The sequence below is a fragment of the Spea bombifrons genome, chromosome 1 (genome assembly GCF_027358695.1).
Source record: "Spea bombifrons isolate aSpeBom1 chromosome 1, aSpeBom1.2.pri, whole genome shotgun sequence".
In the NCBI taxonomy this organism is placed as follows: domain Eukaryota; kingdom Metazoa; phylum Chordata; class Amphibia; order Anura; family Pelobatidae; genus Spea; species Spea bombifrons.
The window spans coordinates 50,431,042-50,457,560 of NC_071087.1; the positions used below are offsets into that span (position 1 = coordinate 50,431,042).

The 26,519-nt window shown below is 37.2% G+C and overlaps 1 protein-coding gene across 1 annotated transcript in view; it reads left to right on the forward strand.

The window, feature by feature from the left end:
* The window catches only part of UNC5C (unc-5 netrin receptor C), a 158,741-nt gene that overhangs the window by 80,977 nt on the left and 51,245 nt on the right, over positions 1–26,519 (forward strand). The window contains exon 3 of the mRNA XM_053461577.1: positions 23,035–23,256. Coding sequence (XP_053317552.1) covers positions 23,035–23,256 — 222 coding nt within the window. The remainder of the gene's footprint in view (positions 1–23,034; positions 23,257–26,519) is intronic.

Genomic DNA, 26,519 nt, shown 5'->3' on the forward strand with positions numbered 1-26,519 from the left:
CATGTCAACGCTAAAGCTAATGGCTAAATATCAAATCGGGTTGTGATAATAAAATTAGAGCTAATGTCGGTAATGTTTAGTTACACTCCCATACTAAGCTGTCTTAAAGGGCCAGCAACCATTACAACATATTTCAGAACGGTTTGTTCTTTGGCCACCTCTCACTTTCAATGAGAAGCTGCTGCAGAAACTTACAAACGATTACAGCAGAGACCGAGGATGCTTTTCTTCACGATAAGTGTAAAATAATTTTAGGAACTCTTGCTATTTTATAATGTTTGTCTTCATTACAAAGTCCTTGTGTTAAGGTTTTTTTTTTTTTTTTTTACAGCTTACTATTGCTTTAAATGGCCAGCAACATAAAAAAAACCCAAAAACAGTATTGCTATTTAAGCCTTATCTGACATTACGGAAATGCCAATGTGTCTGTAGCCTTATAGTCACATTTAGTTTCATGCAGCTAATATTTCGAGGAATCTTTGTCTCGTGAAACTTTTGTGATTGTAACATTTCTTATGTGTTAATTGCCCAATTACATTGCTTCCGTTTACATGAATAATATATGCTATCCTCCACCATACAGAAGAAGCACTGTTATGTTTGTGGCTCGTTATTTTCGTTTTGAATGCATTTTGTACAGTATTTTAACCCCTGGTCATACTGGTTGGGCTCACAGTTTACTGCATAGGTGCCCAAAGACGATCTTAAAAGTGGGCTGCAAATTCAGTATATTTGGCCTACCATCCAACTTTCAGTGTGACCCCGGAGGCAATGTCAGGCCCATGGACCTATTGTTGGTATTAGTTGAGCCAGACATTCACACATTGCTGATATTTAACTCGGCTTGACTCATGTGCACAGTGTTCATCTTCGTCTTGGATCTCAGTGGGACAAACGTGGAGAAGCAAGGGACACAAACCAACGACTGGGTTCAGGATAGTCCTGACAAACCCAAAACCCAGGAGATCATCCAGACGAAATAATTGGAAAAAGGTCAGACACGCTGTTAACACTGTGACTGTTCAGGATATGTTAAGGTGCGGAGTGGGAAAACAGTTTGGACTGCCAAGAGAAGCCCAATCTGAATGGGTCTCGTTTACTGCATTGCTGTGCTTGGGGGTGTAATGATATGTAGTCTGAATGTATTGGTTGCAAGTGCGGTTAATCTTTGCCCTTTTATTTAGTTCTGCTTGACCTACTTACTCAGTGACTGAAACATTTTTGATGTTGTTCTGAAAGCTGTTCCCCAGCTGAACATGCGCGTATTGTTTTTTTAATGAAAACGTATAAAGTCTTTTGATTTAAGTGTTGAGCTAGTATACAAAGAATATTGTTCCCCTTTCCCTTTAAAGAAAAAAAACATACTTTTATTGCTTAAATGATTTATAACAGTCCATGGGAACGCAAAAAACTTTAAAAAATCTAGTTAAAAAAAGTTATATTTGTTAGAAAAACTTTTTAATTAATGTAAATATCAATGTTTTTTTTTCTCAGATGTTCCTAATACATCAGATTTGTTTTCCTGACTTAACAGTGGCACAGAACGTACACAACTAGCACCCCTCATTATGGAATTTATGACTCATGAATTTTGTTATTTTCAGAAGTATAAACAGCCAAATCCCTGCCAATATCAATTATGTGAAAGCGAGGTAATTAACCTTGGAAATTCTCTCATTTCCTGTGAAGATAAATACTGTCATACGCTATTGAATTGGTGTCCACAAAAATTATTAAGCGTTTGTTTTTTTCTTTTTTTTGCACTTAAGATTTATCAGAAATCTTTCTTCATTTAATTATTAGCAACACATTAGAGTATTGCATAAAAATGGACATAGACTTTTCCGGAATGTGCTGATATCCACATCCATCCAGCATGCAACTATCCATGGTATCTATAGTATTTACTGAGACCTAGTCGAGGCTGTCAAGGAGGTAGGTGGATGGTGGCCTCCAAGGCTTTCCAAACTTAAAGATTTTAGATGGACACGGAAGCCTTTTTGAGTGTTTTACCAGCAATTTCACATATAGCCACCGGGAGGTCCTGAGAAAAGCAAGACTTTAGGCGATATTTACGTCGAACTTTTATCCTTTCGGCGGCCCTAAGCTTAGGGGCAATCGGAAGGGTATTGCTTCTGAATGCCCAACAACCAGAAGATGTGGATCTACGTTTGGCTAAACAACTTTTAAAGGAGATCCTTAATCTTTGCCAAATAATACATTGTGAAGTGTGAGATAAACACTGGCTTTGTCATTAGAGATGTAAAGATGTGATTGGTCATCTCAGCAATCACATGACCAAGGGATTGGCAAATCAGGTTTCTGAGGTCCATCTTGTTTGTAAGGTGGTCCTCTTCTATGAGACAGCTGTACACAGTTGCACGTTTTCCATAAAATGTCCCGTAGAGTTCAAATGGGTTGTTAGTGTTTCCATGTTTCCATGAACATCCTGACCTTTAGCACCTGTATTCTGGTTCTCAATTTCAGAATAGGAAATCTCATCCGTGGGGTTCAGCTTACCATTGGCTAAACTCATGTCAGTACTAAACCAAAAAACTCCTAGCACAGAAGCTGAGCGTGAAAGCGAATTGATTTTTTTGCATTACGTCCACAGTGTTCTTATTTTTATTCATTTTTTTCTCTACGTAAGATTAAAATGGTCCATTCGTAGCATTCGTAGTATTAAAACACATCTTTTTACTTTTTAAATGCTTTAATAGGGGAAACCGCCGTAACACTTGTAAAAGTAATGTATGCAAAACAGTTTCAGTGGCTTAATGGACCCGCACATTTAAAGGAATATTATTTATGAGTCAATGATTAGCGCACAAGTTTAAAACATATTGTTAAATTCCTGTTTCTCAGTGTAACTAGGCAAGAACAAATCATAATGGCTCACTATTATCATAATTTGAGTCTTGTTTAAATTCAAAACTATGCTTCCGAGCCTTGAGGCTTGGAGATGGTCTCTGCAATAAGGAGCGCATTATGACAGCAGATTGCCTGAAATCCGTTCTTCATACTCAATAAAATTCTTTGTAATTTGGACAAACAGCTGTCCACGTACATAATGATATTGCAAGAGCTCGAGTCACAGGCTCTTCATTTTAGAATAAATAAGCAAACATTTAATGAACACACTGGAATGTTGGCTTTAAAAAGTGTTAAGGAGAAATTTATAAAGATGCCGCTTCATTAGTGTAACCTTAGGGAAACTACTGCAATAAGCATTTATAGATGGAAGTCCTTAAATATAGCAAATAATGTGGAAACAAAATGTAAAGCTTTGCTCAGCCATTGTCTATAGGTATAGTAATATTTATGCTCTTGTCCTGCAGAATAATTTATATAAAAAGACATATATATTTTAAGTTAAAGCTGGAGGAACCGGAATGGGCTTGAGTTAAGATGAATCCAGACTGGCCTGTCAAGAGTGGGAGAGAGTGATTGTTGAGCTGGCTCAACTGCGTCTTCCTCTTTGGTGTTGTGGTGGCAAGGAATTGTACACGGATTGAGTCCTACTCGAATAAAACAACTAATTTAATTTCCTGGCCATTTGTTTAGTACAAAAATTGGGATAATTTTTACATTCAGAAATGAAATTCGTTGTCATTCACCTTCATTCACTCATGCTTTTTCACATTCTCTCACACTCTCATTCACTCTCTCTTACACACTCTCGGAATATCTCCCTAGCTTCTACATCTTCTACTTTCTGTCTTCCGCTGCTACAAAAATTCTTAGTTGTTCTCCTGTTTCTCAGTCTGTAATGGGGGAGAGACTCTGCCTAGAACCTCTGCCATTCTGAGTGAACATTTCTATTAAACTTTTTCAATTTTATTTTTTTTACAAATGATTGTATTATGGATTTTTTCTTTAATGCAGGCTGCAGTAATTTGTTTTTCATTCTTGTCAACAAAATATTGAACACTCGTGTTCTTTTTTAAACTAAATATTGAGAACTGAGCTTTGACGGAGGGTTTTGTGTCTTGAGTAAGTTAATCAGTAGGTAATGCCTGTAAACTGACAATGATGTGTGACACAGGACTGAGAACAGGGTGCTGCAGTAAGTGCTTTCTTAGAGGAAATCTACAGCGAAGGTATAATTTGGACAATGGGGCATTTGACAGCTAACCTGTCAAGAGTATTGCACCTTAGGGAAGCTTCTCAGTCTCTCTTTTATATGCGGTCGAACATTGATAAAGTGCTGGCTTAAACGGGATCATCATTTTCCAATCACAAAAAAAACTGTGGCTATTTATCCTTTTTTTGCAACAGGAGTCAGACTCTCTTTGAGGACCTTAACCAAGAACAGGTAAAAGTCCAGTATATTAATTATGCAATCATACGCAATTCAGGATTATTGAGACCAAGGCTTGTTTCAGCCGGTGGAAAGCAGTGCTATAATAACAGGCTAATATATGCATTCATCCTACACGAAACAACAGTTTATCCTGGCACAGAAAGCCTTTGAGAGAATTTGCTATTGATGTTTAAAGCTCTCTCAAGAAAAGACTACGACAGTCGTAAAAACAGGATTTTTCATTATCCTGGTGTACGCTCCTATTGTGTACTGCGAACAGGCAATATGTCTTGAAACTAAAACGTATGCGGGTACTTCCCCTCCATAATCAAAACGCTGGAAGGTCTCTGAAAAAAAAAATATGCTTTATAAAATATTTGGAAAAGGTCGACTACAGAGCTGAATGTACTTGCGAGTTTTGCTTAAAATATATATAAGCCCAATTTATGTGTGCCGTATAAAAGTCAGCTGTAGCTAAATTAGCTACAAAATAAAATGACGTCATTTTATTCAAAGTGGATACCTCTATTCCATCTGAAGACGAAAACACTTGAGGTCCCAAAAGCTTATTTAACTTTACATTTTTTTTCTATATTGGACCAACAAAAGGTATCAACTTCCACTAAAGACCCCAGTTACTGGCGGCAATTAATACAATCCATAAAAATAATACTGTATAGTTAGTCTGATATCTTTTTTGTGTTGTTTGTCCGTTATATCGCCCGATATTGTGTAGTTTGTAAGAAAATCAACTAAAAAAGGATATTTGAGGTGCAAACTTTATATCCCAGGCACATCTCCCCACTCCACAAAAATCTTACTAAATGCTTTAAAATACATGTTTGCACCGCGTCTCCCTCTAAAAGGTAGTGCTATAGACAAGTGACTGGTCTGTCTCAAAGGGGTTCTCCCCCATAAGTAATACGTATGTAATATCCATATTTAATATAATGAGTACTTACCTACCCGTGATCCTCTGTTTTTGGAGAAGCCAATTGTTCCCGACAATAGCACAACGGCAAACACTGAATGCATTGCGCATAAATCACACAATGGAGCACACACGCAACATTTTAAGTACGTTTATCTGTTTTTCGTCTTTAAGACTTTTTCTGATGATATAAATAAGTGTAGAAAACAGAAAATTGGTGGGAGTTCCCCTTTAATTGCAGTCTGTCACTGTGTGCTACATCCGTAATGTAAATTTAAGATACTGGCTGTGCTGTATTATTCTCCTCTAGGTATTGGAGCCAGAGCTGACAAGGGCTTGACAGCAGTGACATTATTCATATTGGCCGCAGGAGATTTAAGAGAAAAAAAAATGTTTGATAAAGGCAAATTATTTTGAACTGCACTTAGGACGTCCATAATGTTCTCCCCATCGCCGGAAAATGATTTACGGTGAACTTTATAAAAAAAAATCCTTTTGTGTTTAATGTTAAAATATATAGTTTTTGGAGTTTGCACAGGGAACCATATTGTTAAATTGTTCTAGGAGGCTTTGGTTTGCATGATGGAGGAAAGATGTATTTATCTACTGTGCTTGTATATGTCTATCAATTTACATATAATTCTGTGTATTATAATCTCCTTTCACAACATGATGTGAAAGGAAGGCTATAAATACCATATAGGTTAGAATATAGGCTGATTATAGCTAGCATTCTTAAATTGGTTTAAAAGAAGTAAAAATCTGATTCACAGTAAAAAGTTGACGTCCGTTCACTAAATCTAAGGCAACAAAATAGGTCATTAGTTAGCTTGATATAGCGTATTATTTTCCTGGAAACAAATTATCTAAGTTCCACATTGGGCATGCAAAAATGCTATAACATATAATGTAAAAAAATACTAAAGGCAAATGAGTTTAGCAGAGAGTTATATGTTTTTAAGTTTACAAACCAACTTTACAATGCTTAACGAAGGACAAATCCCAGTGAGGTTCTCCTGCTGGAAGGTATGTGTTTGCCCACACAATGCACAGTAATATCAACCGTGACCTATTCTGGCCTAGGATCCATGACCAGGAGCCTCTCTGCCGCTGCCCAATGGTCTGGCTACAAGGAAGTTCTCTCTAACCGGCTCATTACACATTATTATCATTCCATTAGGACTGTACAAAGTTGACATAACCTCCATTTTGCTTTATTAATTGTTGTACACCATTAAGGGATGGAGCACCAAGATGTGACATCACATCCCAGTCCTCGGTAATGGGGACAGCCAATGCAGAGTGGGTGGCTGGGGGATGCTGCCCTGGGTCAGACCTAAGGCAACACGATAATGAATATGTGACTGGATACTAGCAAGATAATTTTCTACAAAGACAGAATTTAATGATGGTCCCACCTCTGTTTTTAACAGAATCATATCAAAGAAAATCTACTCCATTCATTTATTTAGCTTTTTTTTTTTTACTATATTTCTATGTTTAAGAATAATCTCCAAAATTTGCCAGCATGACTCTTGTCACTTATACCGAAGGTGACAGATGACATCACACCCTAGTAGTTACTGCTATGGTGGACCAGCAGAAAGAGCAGCTATAGAAGGATGCATGCATGTGATTTTAAATGGATCCTTACACGTCTCTTCTTGCTAATACATCTGTCTGTTTTTATATTACTTTTTCTTGTTAATATTATATTTTTGTATTTATTATGCCAGCATCTATTAGTCTCTCTGTCTTAATTGCAGATTGTGGACCATATAAAATGATTGAGGACTATAGAAATCTGGTGGAACTAGGAGATTAGGTAAAAGGACACATTGCAGGTGTTGTAACTAACCCTTAAAAAAACCCACATATTTTGCAAGACTAGAACAAAATGTATTGCTATCCTACTTTGGATGGATTTGCTTCTGTGCTATTTTAGTATATGTCATAACCTTAATGTGTCCCAGTAGCACAAAGACAAAATCAATGATGATGGATTTGGAAGCTTAATCCTGTTCCAGGTCCCTAAAGATATTGTTTGAAATGTAAAGTTTGTTAAGGTTTAAATGAACTTGAACTCAGAATCCCAGAGGAGTCTTCCCTTTAAAGTAGACAATGCAGCTTTATAGTTACCATTTATAGTCAATAACAATTGGCACTAGAATCCGAGCTCAGATTAGCAAACCTGCTGTGAATGGCCATAACAGTCAACGTAAGTAATTTGTCACATGCATACATTTGTCAACAATACCACCCTCTAGAACTCTAAATGACATATACTGGACATTATGCATTCATGAGCCAACAAATAACCATTTTATACTTAAAAAGTATCAAATTATAACATGTATCCAGCTCAGTGTTCATTTCTGGGCAAGGGTTAGAAATATAGAGACATAAAATTTGGTGGCATCTAGTCCGCCCATTTGTCCCAACGTAAGACTACGATCTTCATCAGACTCTGATTTTTCTGATGGTGCTGTTTCATTTATCTACCATCCTCTTGTAAATCTTCCTTACATTAATAGAAACAGATCCTACCTACACCGTCAAGCATTCATTATAAAGAAGGACTCTAACTGCTAACTGTTTTTTAAGAACAGTCCCTCAATGGCCTACATTGGAATTTCCTAGGGTTAGCTGCCTGTAGTTTCCTTCTTCTGGGGTTGGGGCTATAGTAGTACGTGGACATCAGGCAGCAGTAGGTAGAAAATATCTAGGAGCGGGCAGAGCCTGATTTGAGTGATAGAATGTTGCTTCCCTGCCTGGAGCTCAAAAATGCTTCACCCAGAGACCCAGTTCAAATCTGCCAAGTTCCCAGATATGCTCTTTGGATCACAAGTCCCCTTGCTCCTCTTTTGCTCGGAGCTGAGAACATCTGGTGGGTATGAGTGTATTGTAGTTTTCTACAGCCCTGAACATCCACAAATGCATATGAACAGCTGAACATGTGTTTATAAATGAAATACATTCCTTTTTTCATAAATGTCTCCATTAATTAAACAACTATTAATTGGTCGCAACAATGCAAAGGAAGTCCCCATTAAGCCCTAAGTCACACCAGTAGGCATACCAATAAGTGCTCCTCTTTGATTTATGACATAAACAGAAGAAACCTCTCTAGTTCCTATGTCATTTTATATATTGTATAAATATTAAGAATAAACTCTGCTTTTGATATGTTTTACTGCTGTTCAGTATACTATAGCATGTCCTGTGCCACTCAAGAATAAATGGGTTGAGACAACTGCCGAAGCACTTAGCATGTTGAAAAGCCTTTACTAATTAAATTTCCCATCTGTCGGTGATGAATACTAGGACACCTACTGTAGTCTAAAAGTGCACAGTCTAAAATATTATCTACTGTTTAATAGAAGCAGCGGTAAGGCACAAATGTTTTATAATTTGTGTTGTTACAGCCGTTCTTTGAAGGGTAAATCCAGAAGCCTCTGTATTACCGTAGCTGTTCATCACTCCATTCATTATAAAGACTGCTTATTAGCAACAGTCAGTTTTGCTCCAAAATGTCTTTTAACCGTAATACTTAAACCACATTTAAAAGAGTAATTAAATACAATAGAGTACACATTAAGGGGTGTTAGCATTCACTTGCTATTTTGTTTTTACTTTTAAACATGTTATAATGTTTAAATAACGGAATGCAACTCTATATATTTAGTAATAGAGGGCTGTAGCTTTTATAGAGCAGGAAGGTGAGGGGGCATCGTTGAGCCGCCAACAGCAATGCCCCAGGGTTGGGATGATATAGAGTGAAGCTGAAGCTCTAGGACTATGCCACTTTAACGGCCATCGATTCAACAGCAGCCACTCCCGTATTTTTTTCCAATTTACCAATACTTTATAATTGCATGTTCTTTATATTTTTGCCCATCCGCCATGTTTTCTTGGTAGCTAGGTGCCTATTTGTGTTGGTTTAATATGAGACCAAATCATAATTTAATATTTGAATATCTGTATTTACTAGAGTTTTATGTTCAATCAGTTTGAAGTGGCTCTAGCATCTAAAAAAGAAAGATTTAGTTAGAACTACTCATTTATATTACCTACTATTTCCTTTTTTTCTGCACCATTTCTAAAACATTCTATATTCCTGTCATTTGGCTAGGCCACACACTTTGTGACATATGCAGCTCTCTAATAAGTTTGTAAACTCAATCAGATAGTGTTTAGTTTCTTTCCAAATTAGTTCTTCGTGTTTGTAATGCAAGAGGTTAGCCTTGTTAACGAGCGTATATTAATACAGAGAGGTACGAACATGAGTGGGAAGCGAAATGAAATCAGCTTAAGCTCTCCTCTTTTACAGAGGCTAGACATCCTTCCAGTGTACGGGTAACTTTTTGTGGTAGTTTGAAAATAATAATAATAATAATACTCAAAATGTTGTTATGCTTTTTTGGGACATTACTTACACAAGACTAGTATTTAAGTGTTTTTTTTTCTTCGTACAGCTCTAAATCATTACAATATTATAGAAACCACACCCAAAAAAATACAGATTTTTTTTAATTGAAAATTATATAATAAGTATAATAAGAATACAAATACCATATCCAAAGAAATGTCTATTAAATTCTACAGCCATAAAAGTCGCAATAAAGTATATAGAATATTTTTCTATAGAATTCCATCTACAGCCATAAAAGCCGCAATAAAGTATATAGAATTTTTTTCTATTAAATTCCATATCTAATAGAAATTATTCTTAATGTCTTGGTTACATAAATAACTATTAAAAATCCTAAAATTACATAGAAAGTCAAAGTAAAGCCCCACCCTTAAAAGCAACGTGTCCTTCTGTGCCATTTAAAGTGTTGGGGGTTATAAAGTAGATTTTAACATCATGCACTTAAAATTAATTTAGAACAATCCTCTTGCCAATACCTCTTGTGTCATACGGTTATGAAACCGCATTCCCCAAAATCGAGAACAGTTGTTCTCTTAAATTGATTAAGCAATTAACTCTAGGTAATGTAGCCTGCAATATTTTAATTTCAGCCTAAATAAGCCGTATCCTCTTCACTGCCTATTCCAGCTTGACGTTGAAAAGATGAAATATGTACGTGTCTCCTGGTTTTCCCTTTCTTGAAAAGGGTCAATAGTTTCCTAATGGAAGCAGTCAATAGCAATTTCTCTTAGCAAGCTCAACAAAATTAGCATCCAACAGGAGTGTGTGGCTAGTCCTTTATATAATTACATGGTTCGGCTGGTGTAGATGTTCATGAAGAATGGTTGCTGTGTTTGTTAATGCTAAAAGCGGCAATATGAAGCGGCTATATCCCTTGTAAATGTATTTAATTGAAGTAGATGCTGCTTAATATTATCCTTCAGTTTTAGCACCCAAGGCTTTATAATCTATTCCCAAGAAGGCTCTATTGTTCTGAAATTGCGCAACATATGTTTTTGTGTATTTTACCTTTTGTGTGATGTGAGGAGACTATTGTTAAGGAGGATAAATTGTGCAAAATGTTTGTTTTTGTTTTATATCTTTGCAGTGCTGTAAAAAATAATCAAATGATTATATTCTTCATGGCATAGGCTTTGCGTATATAATTATACTTTATCTTGCATTACTTTGATATGTAAGAACGTTATAGAGTTATTTGAGTGTTGTCTTTTGGATCTTTTCTGACAGCTGAAAACCAGACAAATTAGAAATACATACGTATATCAGTGGTAACACAGTAGTGGTTTTGTAGTACAGTGGAATAACACTAGATAGGGATCACTAGATAATTATTTCAGGCCTTGCAACCTGGAGAATTTTAATCCAAGGACACAACTATTTTTTCCCTGAGGTCTCTCTGAGACCAAATATCATCATCATGTGTCATCTGAAGGATCTGATTCTACACTGATAGGAAGACATTTGTGCCTTCCAATTAGCGCTTCTTTTGAAACAGTTGTTTGAATCCAGGCAAAGTGACTAAGGATAGATTTCTGATCTGACAAATGAGGTTTTCAAAGTGTACCAGCATTTGACTAAAGTAAACTTGAATATTAACTATTGAGGAGTTTTTACTCCAAGTCATCCCATGGTCATCTCATTCAGAATGCTCCCAGGTATAACTCCTTAAACATACACAAAATGAATTGGAGCTGTTAATTACCGCCCTGGGTTGAACATTCTGGAAAATCTTTACATGCGTCTTCACTACTTTCCCGGGCTAACTAATAGACAAAACCTTCTTGGATCAAGCTCCATCTAGAACCCTGTAAACCCAACAGTGGTCAGCTCCCAAGCGGGGACACACCATAGGACAGGCCACTAAGTGGCTGTCTGTACTTGGTGAGCATCCCATCCTCTTTTTGCATGTTATCTTGCAGAAACTCAAGATACTCAGTGTCAGGTGATTTGCTAGCGATTTACTACTACTGAGGTGCATTTACCCCTTAATTTTGCCATTACGTAAAGACGGAAGAGACGAATATGTAAACCGCATAAAACATATATGCGTTAGCTATGACTTTTATAGAACAATCTATGGAGTAAGAAACTGAAACACATTTACACATATTTATACATGTTTTCCGATACCTCACTACAAGCATAAATGAGAAAATATAAAGGCCTCAGTATCAGAGTCTGTGGAAACATTTGTGTTATCAAACAAATTTCTGGAGAAATTCATATTTATAAGGATCCATAAATTTTTTTTTACTGCTTCCCTCCAAAAGCAGATAAAGTAAAAATAATTAACAGTGAATGTAAACATATTTGAACTTGGTTATTGCATTCAATAAATAATTCTGTGGCAAGCAGAGATCCTGCTCGTAAAATAAAGTTTACTACAAGAGGCAGCGCAGTCGAATGTCACAGGCATTTCTCTCTTTAAATCCCAAATCAGTACTTCATAATACCGTGGCTGATAACTTTAAATAAGGAACTTCCATTCTACTCAATGAAATATATGTACATATCAAAGAAATGTATAAAACTGTATTTTCTTTCAAATAAATATCACTGTTATTTATTAGTCTGTTGAATCCATTAGCGGAGTGTCTGCACATTTAAAAACTGATTGTTAATAAAACTAGTGCTACATTTTATATGTTTATGTATAGATAGGCCTAGTTTTTTGTAGCTACCTCACTGTCCTGTTTTTTTCCTGGGCAATAAGGATCATGGGCTGGTTGAGGGGATTCCCTGATCTTTCCGGACCACACAGGGAGCTGTAAAACTCATGGAGGTCTTTACTGTTTCAACATAAGCCTCCATCGCTGCTCCCACCAGCCCTGTTTGGCCCACTGTGAAGCTGAACACCACAATGTAGCTCTTTGGGTAAAGGCGGCATACAGTCCCTACTTTGGTGGCTACCTAACTACGCCCCCCAACACAGGTGTACCGATCTTCATATGTTGAGGATATGTCAATAGATTATTCCTGTGAGTTGCTATGCTGATAAGACCACTTTCCAGAACATGCAGTGTACTTTCTCAATACGTCGGTTGAAGCTTATTATTGTCATACTGACACCGCACGTCATTAATATCCCATCTGGGCCCTACATAGTGATCTGAAGCGCTGTATTTTAAGACGCACTTTTCCTGGTTCCTTTCAAACTCCCACATGTTTTTCAACACAGTAAGGGTTATGTATGATATGAAGTTTGAAAAGTGGTCTTATCCCAATACCAGGAACAGGGCTAGATTGAATGCGACAAGGCTAGCCCCAGACAGCCTCAATTGGGCGGTGAGTCGGGAGTAAGCATAGGTAGAGAAAGTTACCTAAATTCCTATGGAAGCCATGTTTTACCCAGAAACTCTGGGTCAACCCTGGAGCGATCCCAAATATGTTCATAACTCCTAGTGTAACTTGAGATGTTGGCCAACATGGTCAAAGTAATTGATTGCAAAGCATAAATTCAGAATCCAGCTATTACATAAGAAAGGAACTGCTTCTTATCCCTGTTGCCATTTTATGAACAGCAGGTAAAGCGAGTATGCTGTTTTCCAAGTTGTTTAGAATTGGATGGCTGTTGCGGTATGTCATTGCCATCTTCATAAAAAGCAAATGATCAACAAATAATATTTATGTTTAGGCGGTTTCTATTAACGTATACAAGACGTTACATGTGAAGAAACCTTTGTCACAGGTGATTTGTCCAGTTGTTTTTGTAGCTATTAAATGTAATAACACAAATTGCTTTCCCTCCCTGTAATTATGGATAAAGTCATGCATGCACTTAGTATTGATTTAAATGCCATCAAACTAGGTAGTGTATTGATTGGAGACCGAGCTAAGAGTCGCAAAGGGGAGTTTGCACTGATGCTGGGAAAAAAACGTATTCCCTAACAGACAAAAACATAACTATTTTTTCTTCAAACCAATGTTGGAGGAACGAAAACATTGCTTAGTGTAATCTAATTACCCCTTTACATATATTTAATCAGAGAGTTGTGATCAACTACAGGTAAAACATATAATACTGGACGTGCATATATATATATATATATATATATATAATGTGCCTATTATCCCTAACATCTCTCTGACATTCATCGGCTGCCCTATTTTTCCCTACTTCACAAGTATTCCAATTAATAACACGCAAATTCACACTCATTCCTTCCAATAAGGTTAATGGACCAAACATCATAATCCCTAACCTCTGGCATTTGCCAAAACTCCTCTTCATGATCTCCCCATTATACAAGTTCCCAGAGTAGCCCGAATTGTAAAATGGAAATATAGCGCTCGAGACTACAACATCATCTGAATTATGTGTTAAACAAATTGTGTATGTCTGGGTTCCTGCCAGATTAGATTTAGATTTAATATCTCTTTGCAAAGACACTGGCGCTGCAATCGTAAGAGATTACTCCGAGTAAAGAAGAGAGCATTGCAGATATTATTTGGGTAGAGCACGCACTAAATAAATAAAATGTTTCATTATCATTTAGTCAGGATGATTTAATCTCTGTCTGAGCCCAGCTCATCAGCGTGAATGGAAGTGAATAATAAAAATGAAGTAGAAGGCCGGTCACATGCTTCAAAAATTCACTTTGCCCAATTATTGCTCCCAATTTGAGAGATCGTAAAGCGAACGTCGTCTTTTAGCCAACACCTGGCTATTAAATAATAAAACTTTTTTTTTCCAGAATCACCCTAACAAGCATTGTCATTTTATATTCTTCTAGATTATCTCACAAAGCAGCTGTGGCATATTAAATATTGAGAATTTTGTGTTTTGCCGTTTTTCCTGCAGGGTAAAAGGCCAATAAAATTATCCATTGTGACTGTTTGGCAGAGGAGGATTTTTTATTGAAATAGTCTCATTTGAGCAAATCGAGCAGGACAGACATTATATATATATATATATATATATATATATATATATATATTTATTTATATATATTCTATTAGTCCAAGGTGTCTTAGCAATTCATATAAAATCCTCTGCTCGTATCTTTTTATCTGAGAGAATCCAATAAAGGGATTATGGATTTTTTTTTCTTCTGATGTTTCTTTCTGTCACAATTAAGTAATAACGGTGCTTTATAGCAAGCCAAGGAAATAAATAATGAAAGAGTCTTTACTGTGACTATGCCATTATTCAGATTATAGTGACTTGGAACAACTAGACACAGACCCGGCTTCCCAGTGCCTTCAGCTGATCATGGGTGACAGCCTAATAGTGCTTTTGTCAGGAGATGAATAAGAATATGGCACAAAGAAATCACACATATATAATTGCTTTGAAAACAAATCTGTTTTGTCTGAACAAATTGGAAGCAGAATTTGTTCAATTGTCAAGCCCTATTCTTCACTGTCTGGTTTGGAGATCCAATTCATTGAAGTCTGTGACCAGTATAGGAAGTCTCTGAATAAAGTTAGCTTTTTTCTTCTTCTTCTGCTGTGTCTTACTTATGTTCTTTTCTCAAGTGTTAATTAGCGGTTGTCTACATTAATTTTAGACCTATTGGATGTTTATTCACCAAGGTGGAGTAAGCGAGGAGAGTTGCCGTTTCAAATTACCAACTATTTTGTAGGCCAACTTAATTGAGTTTTTTTTGAAATAGGAGCTGAGGTTGCCCTGCACAATGCATAGTTAAATAAGAATCACCTGTTTAAACTATGTATTATGCCGGGACAGCCAGGGCCAGAATGGTAATGAAAAGGGGCCCTGGCACTTTAAGGCCAGCGGCTGGATACACATGGCGCATTATGTTTTTATGCCCTTGCAGCATGCAGGCGTGAGTATTCAGCCGAGTGTCAGTAAGGTTAAGTATGGGGTGCTCTTGGCCAGTAGTCCACTTGCCCATTTTTGCCATAGAGCCAATCTGTGTGTTGGGGCAGCTTAGCCTTGTTTAAGGAAAAAACTGTGAGCTTTTCATAATTTTCAGTTTTCATCTGAATAACATAAATACCTCAACAGTTGGGTCAGATGCAGATGGAAAAATGTAATATTCTAAAAATGTCACCAGTAGGGGTGTGCATACATGGTGGGCATAATGGGGTTTATTCATTACAGCGGGCGTTAGAAGATGAGTTGTTTCAACTTGCTGAATTTACTTATTCGAATTTATTTATGTATGGTGCCAGACCTTCCCCAGCAAGATTCTCCTGCAAAAGCTGAGCTGGCCCTGCATAATGCATAATTAAGTAGAAGAGGCAATTTTTTCCAGAAATGTTACTGTTATCGCATAGACATAGCAGTCCCCTAAAATGAATGCACACAGCATGCAGGGATTATAGGGTTAAGTCTCAGCTAACGTATGTGTCTTCATTTTCTGCTGAAAGCTGTATTTGCTCAAATAATTCATTGTTGGATCTGTGTCATATTGTGCACAGACACATTTTGGTCTTTTATCTTCCTCAGTGTCTTATTAAAAAAGCAAATTACAGCTTCGTATTCATTATTTCCTTAATTAACCATTCTGTTCCACAATTCTGGTTCAGTGAAGCTGTTACTGGGAACCTCCTCTTCTCCATTAGTGAAAATCTGGCTGCCAACCACAAGAGGATTTCTGATTTTTGAGGGCAGGAAACATTAATGTATGGTTTCCAGTGGGTAGAAAACTCATACACTGTTCCTTTGTATTCTTTTTTCTAGATGTGATAGAATTTGACGCAAAGTAGTAACTGCTTGAAATATAAATGTTTAGGTTCCATCATGACCGGCAAACGCCCTTGTACTTCCCTGCACGTATAACAAGAAATTATTGCTTCTGTTCAAGAATTTAACAAATTGCCCCTTTTATCCCTAAAATGTAAGTATTGCTTTCAAGGGACTCCTCTTGTCCTATATATTATCTGTCTGCTCAGTTGACAGCGGGTGTACAAACAGACATTTTCTAGATAAGACTTCCAGTTCTTTGCCATGGGTCATATTTCGCTATAGCTGGCTGCAGAGTTTAGCAGAAAGATGGTTATCATTTTTTTCTGAGGGCTTTTTTTGTTTTCACGCCAAGCTTGGCTGGGAGATGTCATTATTTTCCTCCAAAATTTAGCTAATGGACTTCTAACACAATTTAAAGATCCACAGGGATAAATTACTCATGGACAACAGTGTTTTTGTCTTGCTGTAACTTGAAGAGGCTTCAGAAGTTTGAAATAATAACCACTTCTAATGAAATAGTATCGCATTAAGAATAAAAATGTAGCATGATGGATTTGCCCAGCAGTTTATCACAGTGTCTACAGAATTTCCGTTTTCTTAACGGGAACAAGACTGGTTTTGTCTTTAATTCAAATAGAAGGTTGGGTCAAAAGTGTGGGTTTTTGTTTTATCTTGGAGTTATTTCTGTATATTACACATATTTTTTTACAATTATTTAAAATCACAGTATATCAAACAGAGTTTTAAATTTCTTTTACACAAGACGAAATATGTTCTCTTTCATCCTGAATGGTATGGCCCAGGACCTAGGTGAGATATATTATTGCTTATAAGGCATATCTTAACCCAAATAAATAATGTCTATTTTTTCCCCTGCGCATTATTAAAAAGGGAGGCTTGCCAACATTTGCAGTGTTCGCGGTTAGGACATATGACTTGCTCATAGCCCTGTATTGAGTTTTATTGGTAAATTGGTTCACCACACAAAAGTACTGTTTTATGCATAGATTAAATATGACATTTGACTGAGCAGAAAATGGCTTTAGCAGTGCGAAGGTCTATGGTCTGGGTTATTGCTGGGTCACACTTTGTAATATACCTTATAATAAAACCAATAATTGTTCTCGACCACAACTGCAATAAGAGGCCAACATTATTTGTTGGGAATGGAAGCATTGTACAGAAAGATTTTTTGTACGGGATGTCACAAAGCTGCTTTTCTTGTTCTGTAAATGTGAATCCCATCATTTTGAGTCTTTGGGACTTTTTATTAATGGCAGTTGGTATTCAGAATTCATGGTTTGACCAAACCAAACGTAAAATCGTATGTCAGCAAAGTCACAATTCCGATACCCTTTCAAACTGTTTAGTTTTATACTTTTGCGTTTGTATCATGCAGATTATTAAGTAGCAGACCTGATCCTGGTATCTACAAAAATATCTGGAAATATGGAACACATGGTACCACGGTAGCCATATATAACTCCCGTTTATGATTTATTTAGCGAGCAAACATGGTTTTAATGACTGATATATCCCTTAAGAGCAAGCCGGTTTCCTTTACCGGTAAAATAATACAAAAACATTATTCAGGGTAAGCGCAGGAACAGTTTGTGATGGGGCAATTTTCTTAACCTTATTAAAATGATTGTACAATCCATCTTCCTTCCTTAGCTAGGCATTGTAATAAATGCATGTTTATTAAGCCTTAAACTGTAACACCCTCAAAATGAGTACAGTATAGATATTCATATATTAAGTACAGACATCTCAGCAGACATGGATGCCAATATCTATGAGCCCTTCTATAATAAAATGGTAATTGAGATGGTCTTAATGTATGAGGGAGACCCTCGCTGTGACTTATTGTTATGAAATATTGAAGATCATTTATTTTGGTCTCACACACGTCCATCTTTAATTAGGTATCAGGGTTAAAAGGTGGGCCAGAGGTGTGCATCAACCTCAGGACTACTGTGTCAAAGCAAGGAAAAGCCTAATGTTAAAAAAAAAAACACAATGACCCTGAGAGAATTACCGTATTTATCGGTGTATAACACGCACTTTTATATCTAAAAAAATAAGTTTAAACCCTACCTGGGTGTTATACGCCGATAACTTTCTGTGCTGCACGATCTGCAGCCGCGTCTCCCGCACTTCCGGTTCCGGCGAGGGTGCGTGTTATACGCCGGTGCGTGTAATACGCCGCTAAGTACGGTAATATTTCTCTGACCCAATGTCATGCTTATGACTTCTGATATAGGTTGGAGTAGAGATGTTTCAAATTTATTCTCCTACTGCAGCATTTAAAAAGTGTCTACAGATGATGGAAAAATATATCTTAACATTTAGCGATGTTTGACTTGGGGCTGAATACTGCTAAATAGGCATTTATGCTAATGTATGCACAAATAGAAAAAAACGTTAAATGTAAAGGAATATGACTGGAACTTTTCCTTCTGGTATTAGATGTGAAGAAATATCTTGGGTTTTGGGTTCTCAACAAACGTATATGGGACATCCATTATGAAATGGTGATTTGGCAGATGGTACTTACACTTCTAATAGATTTATTGGTATAAAGGACAATAACTTCCTGCAAATATCAAGCAATCAGATGAATTGCCGCATGCCTGCCTGTGTAGTAAGCTGCTACCCCTTACCAAAGCAAAAAGGGCTAGAAACCAGGCTGATAAATGTAATTCTGAGCTTTTATAGACCCTGGATGAGATGTTTTACATTTTCATCACAACTGTACATTTAGTACATCTGTAGCAATCCAATGATTTACGCAATATACTACAGATGGCCTCCTCAACCAAATTTTGACATTTCTTGTCACTGATTGGCTGCTTGGAGCAGCCAATGAGTGTCAGGAAAGCAATGGGAGGAACCTCTATGTGTGCACAGGGGTGTGCACAGAGCGTTGGGGCGGACTGTCAGTAAGTATATCACATGCAAGAAGATGTGTTCATTAACAGGCAAAATAGCAATAGGGGGGTTCTCCTGAATCCCACCGTACATTTGCTTAAGGAACATCAACGTAAATTAAAAATACATAGCTTGAAAATTTTGTATATTGTGCTGACCTTTATATCAAACCTTTGTAGAAGCTTCTGCACTAATTCTGATCCTTTTTTTCCTGTTACTCTAAAAAAATATGAACATTATACCAAAAACCTTGTAGATAGATCTTCCTGTTAACTAAGCAGTACAAGCTACACTGCATCGGGATCTCACAGAGTGATAAGCAAATAGACGCAAATAAAATTAGGTTCCCAACCATTCATTTCAAATGAAGGCTCGTCGTTCCCTTGTAAATTCACCTTCAATAGAACCTGTTTTCTATACTGAACACGTGTAATGGATACTGCATTTTACAATCTAACTCAGGCAGCTATTTTCTTGTGCTGTTTCAAAAAAAGGATTGATATGTTCATTATAGACAGCTAAGGAAATTCTGCTTGATGTTTCATAGTTAAATCGGCAATCCAACGCCGAACAGGTAATCATTACTAAACGCACAAAGAAATGTCTGTGTATTTGTATGCGTGTGATACATATAAACTTATTTTGCGAAGCAGGGCCCTCTCCACCTAATGTATCGGTTTGTCTTAGTCTGTCAATTCTCGTCTTGTCATACCCCTTGAATTTATATATGTATTGTAAGTTGTTGGTGGTATTTAAATAAAAGATAATAGTAATAATTTTGGAGTAACAGCAACATACGGCGGGCAGATCGGTAACTGGTTGATGTAGCCATTGATTTTACAGCTGCCTGGGCCAGTTAGGGGAGATCAGAGGATCTCCCCAACTGGCCCGAAATCCCCATTACAGGCGAAAGCAGGGCAGGGGGGAAGCTGTGATGGAGAGCGCCCACAAATCAGGACTGCCCCTAGAAAAGTGAGCCTGTAGGGAGGTATGAAATTGTAGTTATGCATGTAGAGCAGATGAAGCAGATGAAGAACATACTTCCCTCCCACCTCTTGCATATCCTTCTCCTATTTTTCTTTGCTTCTCCCCTTTCTTTCCCTTAGACAGGTAAATGCACTCCTGGATTGCAAGATTCCTTGTATTATCATTTATTTATTCCAGGACATAGTCTGCGGAGTAGAAACTTGCCGGCCCTCTTTACCTAATGTATTGCTTTGCCTTAGTCTGTCACTTCTAGTTGTGTCATTTCCGCAGTGCTTCTTATAATACATATTTTAATTTGGAACATTCCCCATTCCCCATTAATAAATGTATTGTAAGAAGCGCTGCAAAAATTATTGGCACAATATAAGTAAAAGGTAAAAATAATAGTCACGGAATATAATACTTTTGCAGAAACCAGATGGTTTAGAGGCAAAATAATATTCAAATAAGTATTTTAATATTAAAAGAAATCACTGGAAACATACCATATTAATCAGCATTGGTACCATCTGTCTATCTATCTATCTATCTATCTATCTATCTATCTATCTATCTATCTATCTATCTATCACTATCTATCTATCTATATTGATCTCTATCTATCCATCTATCTATATCGATATCTGTCTATCAATATCGATTTTCTATCAAAAAAAGATTGTACTTTTCCTGCATATTAAGTTCAAGTAACTTAATGTTCCAACACCTCTTATCTAATGCTTTGTTTTTTTTATATAGCGCATCATGCTTTACCACCAGTCTATATTATTACTAATTTCGAGAGAGATTCCAACAACCTGATGCCTTCCGTAACAAGTGTCCCTTTTAGTACCGTCCTTTCTGCATTCACAGTGTCCAAGTTGGACCCTGGGCAACTATTTAAGTACCAGAGACATAATTTGCTTGGAGATGCACAACACTGAGCTTCCGAGTATTATGAAGGTGACATTATGGATGTAAAAAAGTTGGTATCTGTGATCTTCTCCATATACAAAGTTGTTAGCAAGCCCAGTATTATGTTTTCGAGAAGAACTGAAATTGTTTTTTTATTCCTTTATGCCTTTCAGCGTGTAGGCTACTCCGTAACATAATCATATTGATAATGGAATCTTCATCCTGTCTCTCCTACCCTCATCAAATTGCTGCACGCAGTCATGTTGTTATGATGCCACTAGACAATCTAGTTTGCCTGAGCTTCTTTGAAACAAAAAATGAGATTCTTGTATTCTTCTTGTCTCGGGAACACCTGAAGAGGCTGCAGAGCCCACACAACGACTTTCTCCTTTACAATAGTGCCTAGATTGCTAATGCAGTACTCTGTCCTCCCTTATTTTGTTGTTATATCTGTAATCTCAAGTGTAAATGCACAGCCTGGCAGGGTAGCTAAATGAGCTCTACATGGCTGTGAAATATGAATATCTTATTATCTGTTACCAATTTCCCTTTGAATGGGCTGCCGTGTATCTCAGTGAATCCTACCTTCTTGTATTACTGAGATCCTCCGTTTCCTTTGTTCCTTTCTAATCGCTAGATTCCACGGTCATTGTGTCTGATAGCGGTAACAAATCAAAGCAGGGATTATGCCGTCACAATTGTGATTTTATGTCCAGCTAGAGCAGATTTGAAATGAAGCTAAACAGTTATTATGATGTTGCGAATATACCGTCGAAGAAGCAGAGCCTTGGAATGCGGTAAATACAGCCCGGTCATGAGCAAAAATCTATCAGTGTAATTATTGAAAATAAATTCTTATTCTCCCCTAGGGAACACAGCACTGCTGGTATTGATCAGCTAAGCCTTCTGACTTTCACCTAATTTTACTTTTTATTTTCTTTTGTTTTTCAAGTTCAAAGTAACATTCTTAATTAAAATTGACATCATTTTATTTGCCTTATTTATCTATATATCTATAGCAACCCCTGGTGCATCGCTGCTTACAGGGCAGGTTACAAGAGAGGTTCAGCCTCCATACATATGCCAACATATGATGTCATATCCCGACACTCTACATTCAGAGCAGTGGCCTTGAAAGGGCATCCATTCAGGTTGACCAAAACCACCTATTCTGGCTGACCTCTCCCATTCATTGAGGTTGACCAAATCCACCCATTCCATTTGACTGTCCTCCTTCATTCATGTTGACTAATCCCTTCGATTCCAGTTGCGTATTATAAGAAAGGAAAATAAAAGTTAATAATAAAACATTAAAAATCTTGTTATATTTTGTATTCCAATTTGTATTTTATTAAAGAGAAAAAAAACAGGAATTATGAGTGTTAATGGGTCTTAGGTGCACAGTCAAGCATTTGGTTAGACCTTGTGCTTAACACACTAAAACACAAGTAGAATTCCGAATCAATGCTAACTCAAGGTTATATGTCATTGAAATATGTATTTTTATTTTATTTATCCTGGAGCTGTGAAAACAAATACATATCCTAAAGTTGATAAATATGTTTATTATTTGAGCTGTGCTCAGGAAAAGAAGGCCTTGAACAGGAAAAGTCCTTCTGTTGATAATACCTATGTATTTTCATGCATAGCCTCATTCACCTATGACAAGGTATTTTTAGAGTGAACATCTTAGGGCACTCTATTTGAGTAGAAACAAACAACCGTCCTTCATAGTGAAGATAAAACAACATACTATATAAATACATGGCTCAGGTGTTCAGTTAAACTTGACTATTGAGGTAAAATACAATAATGAATGTTTTTCCTCCAGTACAACTGTGTGATTAGCTTTTTTGAACACCAGGTTATTCCTAACCCAAGCTTATACCTCTATTTTACAGATGATGATTTCTTTCATGAGCTACCAGAGACATTTCCATCGGATCCTCCAGAGCCGTTGCCTCATTTTCTCAATGAGCCAGAAGAAGCCTACATTGTGAAGAACAAACCCGTTAACTTGTACTGCAAAGCAAGCCCTGCCACTCAAATCTACTTCAAGTGCAACAGTGAATGGGTTCATCAGAAGGATCACGTGGTGGACGAAAGGGTGGATGAAACCTCAGGTTTGTTTTTGGAACTGAAACGTTGCCCTCCTATATGTAATAATTAAGTTAGTACATGGTAGCGCTTTGGATTTTGGTGGAGGTAGGTGGAATAGTGAGGAATATGAGTGGAACATTGAGTGGCAAATGCTTTTTTAGCTACAGAAGCATTTGAGAACGGTCTGGGTACTTCTTTAGTGATAAATATATAGAAATATATAAATATTAATATAATTAAGTTATATTGTTGACCCTGGGATAAAATATATTTTTTTATTATTAAAAATCAGTAATGATACAGTTGAAAAATAGGTTGATTAAAGCATCCCATAATATTGTATCAAATTTGTGGGACTAATATGGAAATAAACTGCATTATAGGCCCCCTGAGCATCCTCCTTGGTGATATAATGTTAATCACCCGCTCTGCAGTTTGAGCAGTGTTAACAGGCTTTTTTATAACATACAATATATATATACTACTTGTTTCCAATGAATGTTAATAAATTTGAGTCTTTTTCGCTTAAGGCAGAAACCTGAAATGCTGTCAGTAGTATCACTAAATAGCCTATTCAATTCCCACTCTTTCTGTCGTGTCACTTTGGTGCTATATCACACCACATGGTGATTTTTTTTTTATAATAATGTATCCTGTTTTTGCAAATGTTTTTAGACTGTCTTGAATTTTTTGTGAGTTCTATAGCCTTTCTAACCTTAAAAAAAAGATTTTTCTAATGTCCAAGGCAGCCCCACCAAACAAGAATGGATATAAGAACTTTGTGTGTACTTAAATATGAAGCGCAACTCCACAGCAGAATGCATTTTCCATGGTCCATTTCGTGCATCCAATCGCTGGCAGGAAAGTGCTTCTATTTCAATCAATGGGAGTTCTTTCTGCACACGGAATGTCTTGTTAGAAACCCTAGAACACTAGTCAAGCCAGTGGTGGAGCTGACTGGCGTTAAATACTTTACATAGCAGGCGTGAATGTCTAAAAACTTAGACTTGGTGTAGATTTTGCATTTATTGGATGATGTCCTCTTAAAGGAACAGTTCGCCTAATTTGTTTACTGAACCCAGGCACAGTTGGATAATGCTTTGGGTGCCTACAAATGCACAGAATTACATCCAACATTCCTGTCTAACTGACATCAGACAGCATAGAGACTTGGACTGTGAAGCAAATGTCATTTTCTTTACTGCGTCCTTAATAAAAAGTTTGGGGCCTAGCTGTCCCTTTAATTTATAGAGTATTTTGGAAGAAGCCAGATCTGTATCATGGGAATTATAGCGCTGCTTGGTATGATACCATAAAACAAACTATAGCAGACATCTCTGTACACTAAGGATGCTTATGTCAGTGCATTTGTTTGCCAACAAGCAGTACTCCCTTTTCGTTCGTGACAAATATGTTCTGAATACCAAAAGAAAGATTACTGAATCTGGAAAAAGTTAAATACGGACTGTAACCCTTTGAGTGACGGAGGTAGCATAATGCATGGTATATGCATCTTGTACGAGGCCCAAAGAGTTAAATTGTAAAAATTTTCATGGAAACATACCGGTATTGTATGCCATCAGTATGATCGGACTAACCTTTAATAACGAGGACAAAAAAACCCATAGACCACAAAATTACTATATAATGAACCACACTGCCAGGCCTCAGTTTATAATTCCCGGGAGCACAGTAACGGCAGACCTGATGCCTCTTACTCTAAACGGAAGTCATCCGAGATTAAAAGTACACATTTGCTACAATTTTTAAAATTGCAAATCCATCTATGAAGCCAGACACTTAAGAACGCTATTATTACATGACAAAAATGTAACCCTTGTTTGCTTGTATTATAAGTAAAAATAGTAATTTGTTAAGAATTATATGGTCTGCCATATAATAATATTGATCCAGTTACTGAAATAAGTAAACCAGTAAACAGCTGCCAATACTACCATATTTTGAGGAGCATGGTCTAGCTGCTCTACCCAGCATGTGGGTATGTGATTGCTTGGTACCTGATGAGTAATGAGAAAAGGTTAGGTTTGTCAACCAGCTCAGGTTCACTCTACTGGGAATGCACACACCATGCACCTATGCTATTTAATAAACAACTGCAGAATAGACTTGTACATTCCGATTTCTATGAATTTTAACAGAAATTGTCAATCTCGTCAATTTGTACAAATGTCTGAAAGCGAGAAAGGACACCATCGAAACAAACAAAAATGAGGCAGAGAGCTCAGATTTTCTTTCACTCTTATTCACGCTTATTCATGCTCTCTCACGCTCTCTCAATGTCTCCCTGATTCCATGTCCCTGTATCCTTTCCCGCAGCCCTGTTTCTTCTCTTGTCTCTTCTTTTTTTTCTGTCTTCTTTCTTCTGTTCTTCACCCACTTCTCTCCACTGTCTGCTCCGTTAACCTGGCCTCCGGGAGCACTTCCACAAATAGGGTGGGGCCTTTGGGCATAACCTCTCCTGAATGGAAGAATGCACTTTTGAGGAAGTAATTAGAGAGGCCATTATAATGCAGATAGATTTGCGGAGAAAGAGTTTGCCGAACGATTCTCTTTGTCTGCAAATCCTTCTTTGTTATTGTGCCTTCTCAGAGTACTTCCGCAAAATGGTGGAGCCGTGGAGACAGCCTCTCAACCGTTCCTCCAATCAGGAGAAAGAGAGTATGCCCAGAGTCTCCGCACTTTTGCCAAAATCCACTAGACATGGTTAACCGAGCGGATAGCAGGGAGAAGCGGACAAAGAAAGAAGGCAGAAGAACAAGAAGAAGCAAGAGAAGAAGCAGAGCTGTGGAAAAGAAGACAGGGACACAGAAGAGGTTGGCAGAGAAGATAGGGAGACATCCAGAGAGCGGGAATAGAGGGTTAATGAGAGTGTGGGAGAACATAATGAGAGTGTGAGAGAGTGAATGAGAGAGTGTGAGTGACAACGAATTTCATTTCCAAATGGAGAATCGTTTTTGATTCGTGTTCAAGTCTACTGTAAAAAGAAAAAAATGTAGCCCACTGGAAAAGGATGCTATAGTTAAAATTAAAGAGGTTTTACAGGTTCAGGAGTAGTTCTGTCAAGCATTATTAAAAACAGTACATTTGCCCTCATATGAGGGCCTAGAATTTGACACAGTGCTTTGTGATATTAGCACTCACAAGAGAACTGTCATCGTACTCCCGTAGGAGCTGTGGAACAGACTGCTGCTTCAGGCTACACTAACCCACCAGTCTGTGTCAGCTTTCAGAAGCTGTCTGCAAATTAACTAAGCCATGAGAACAT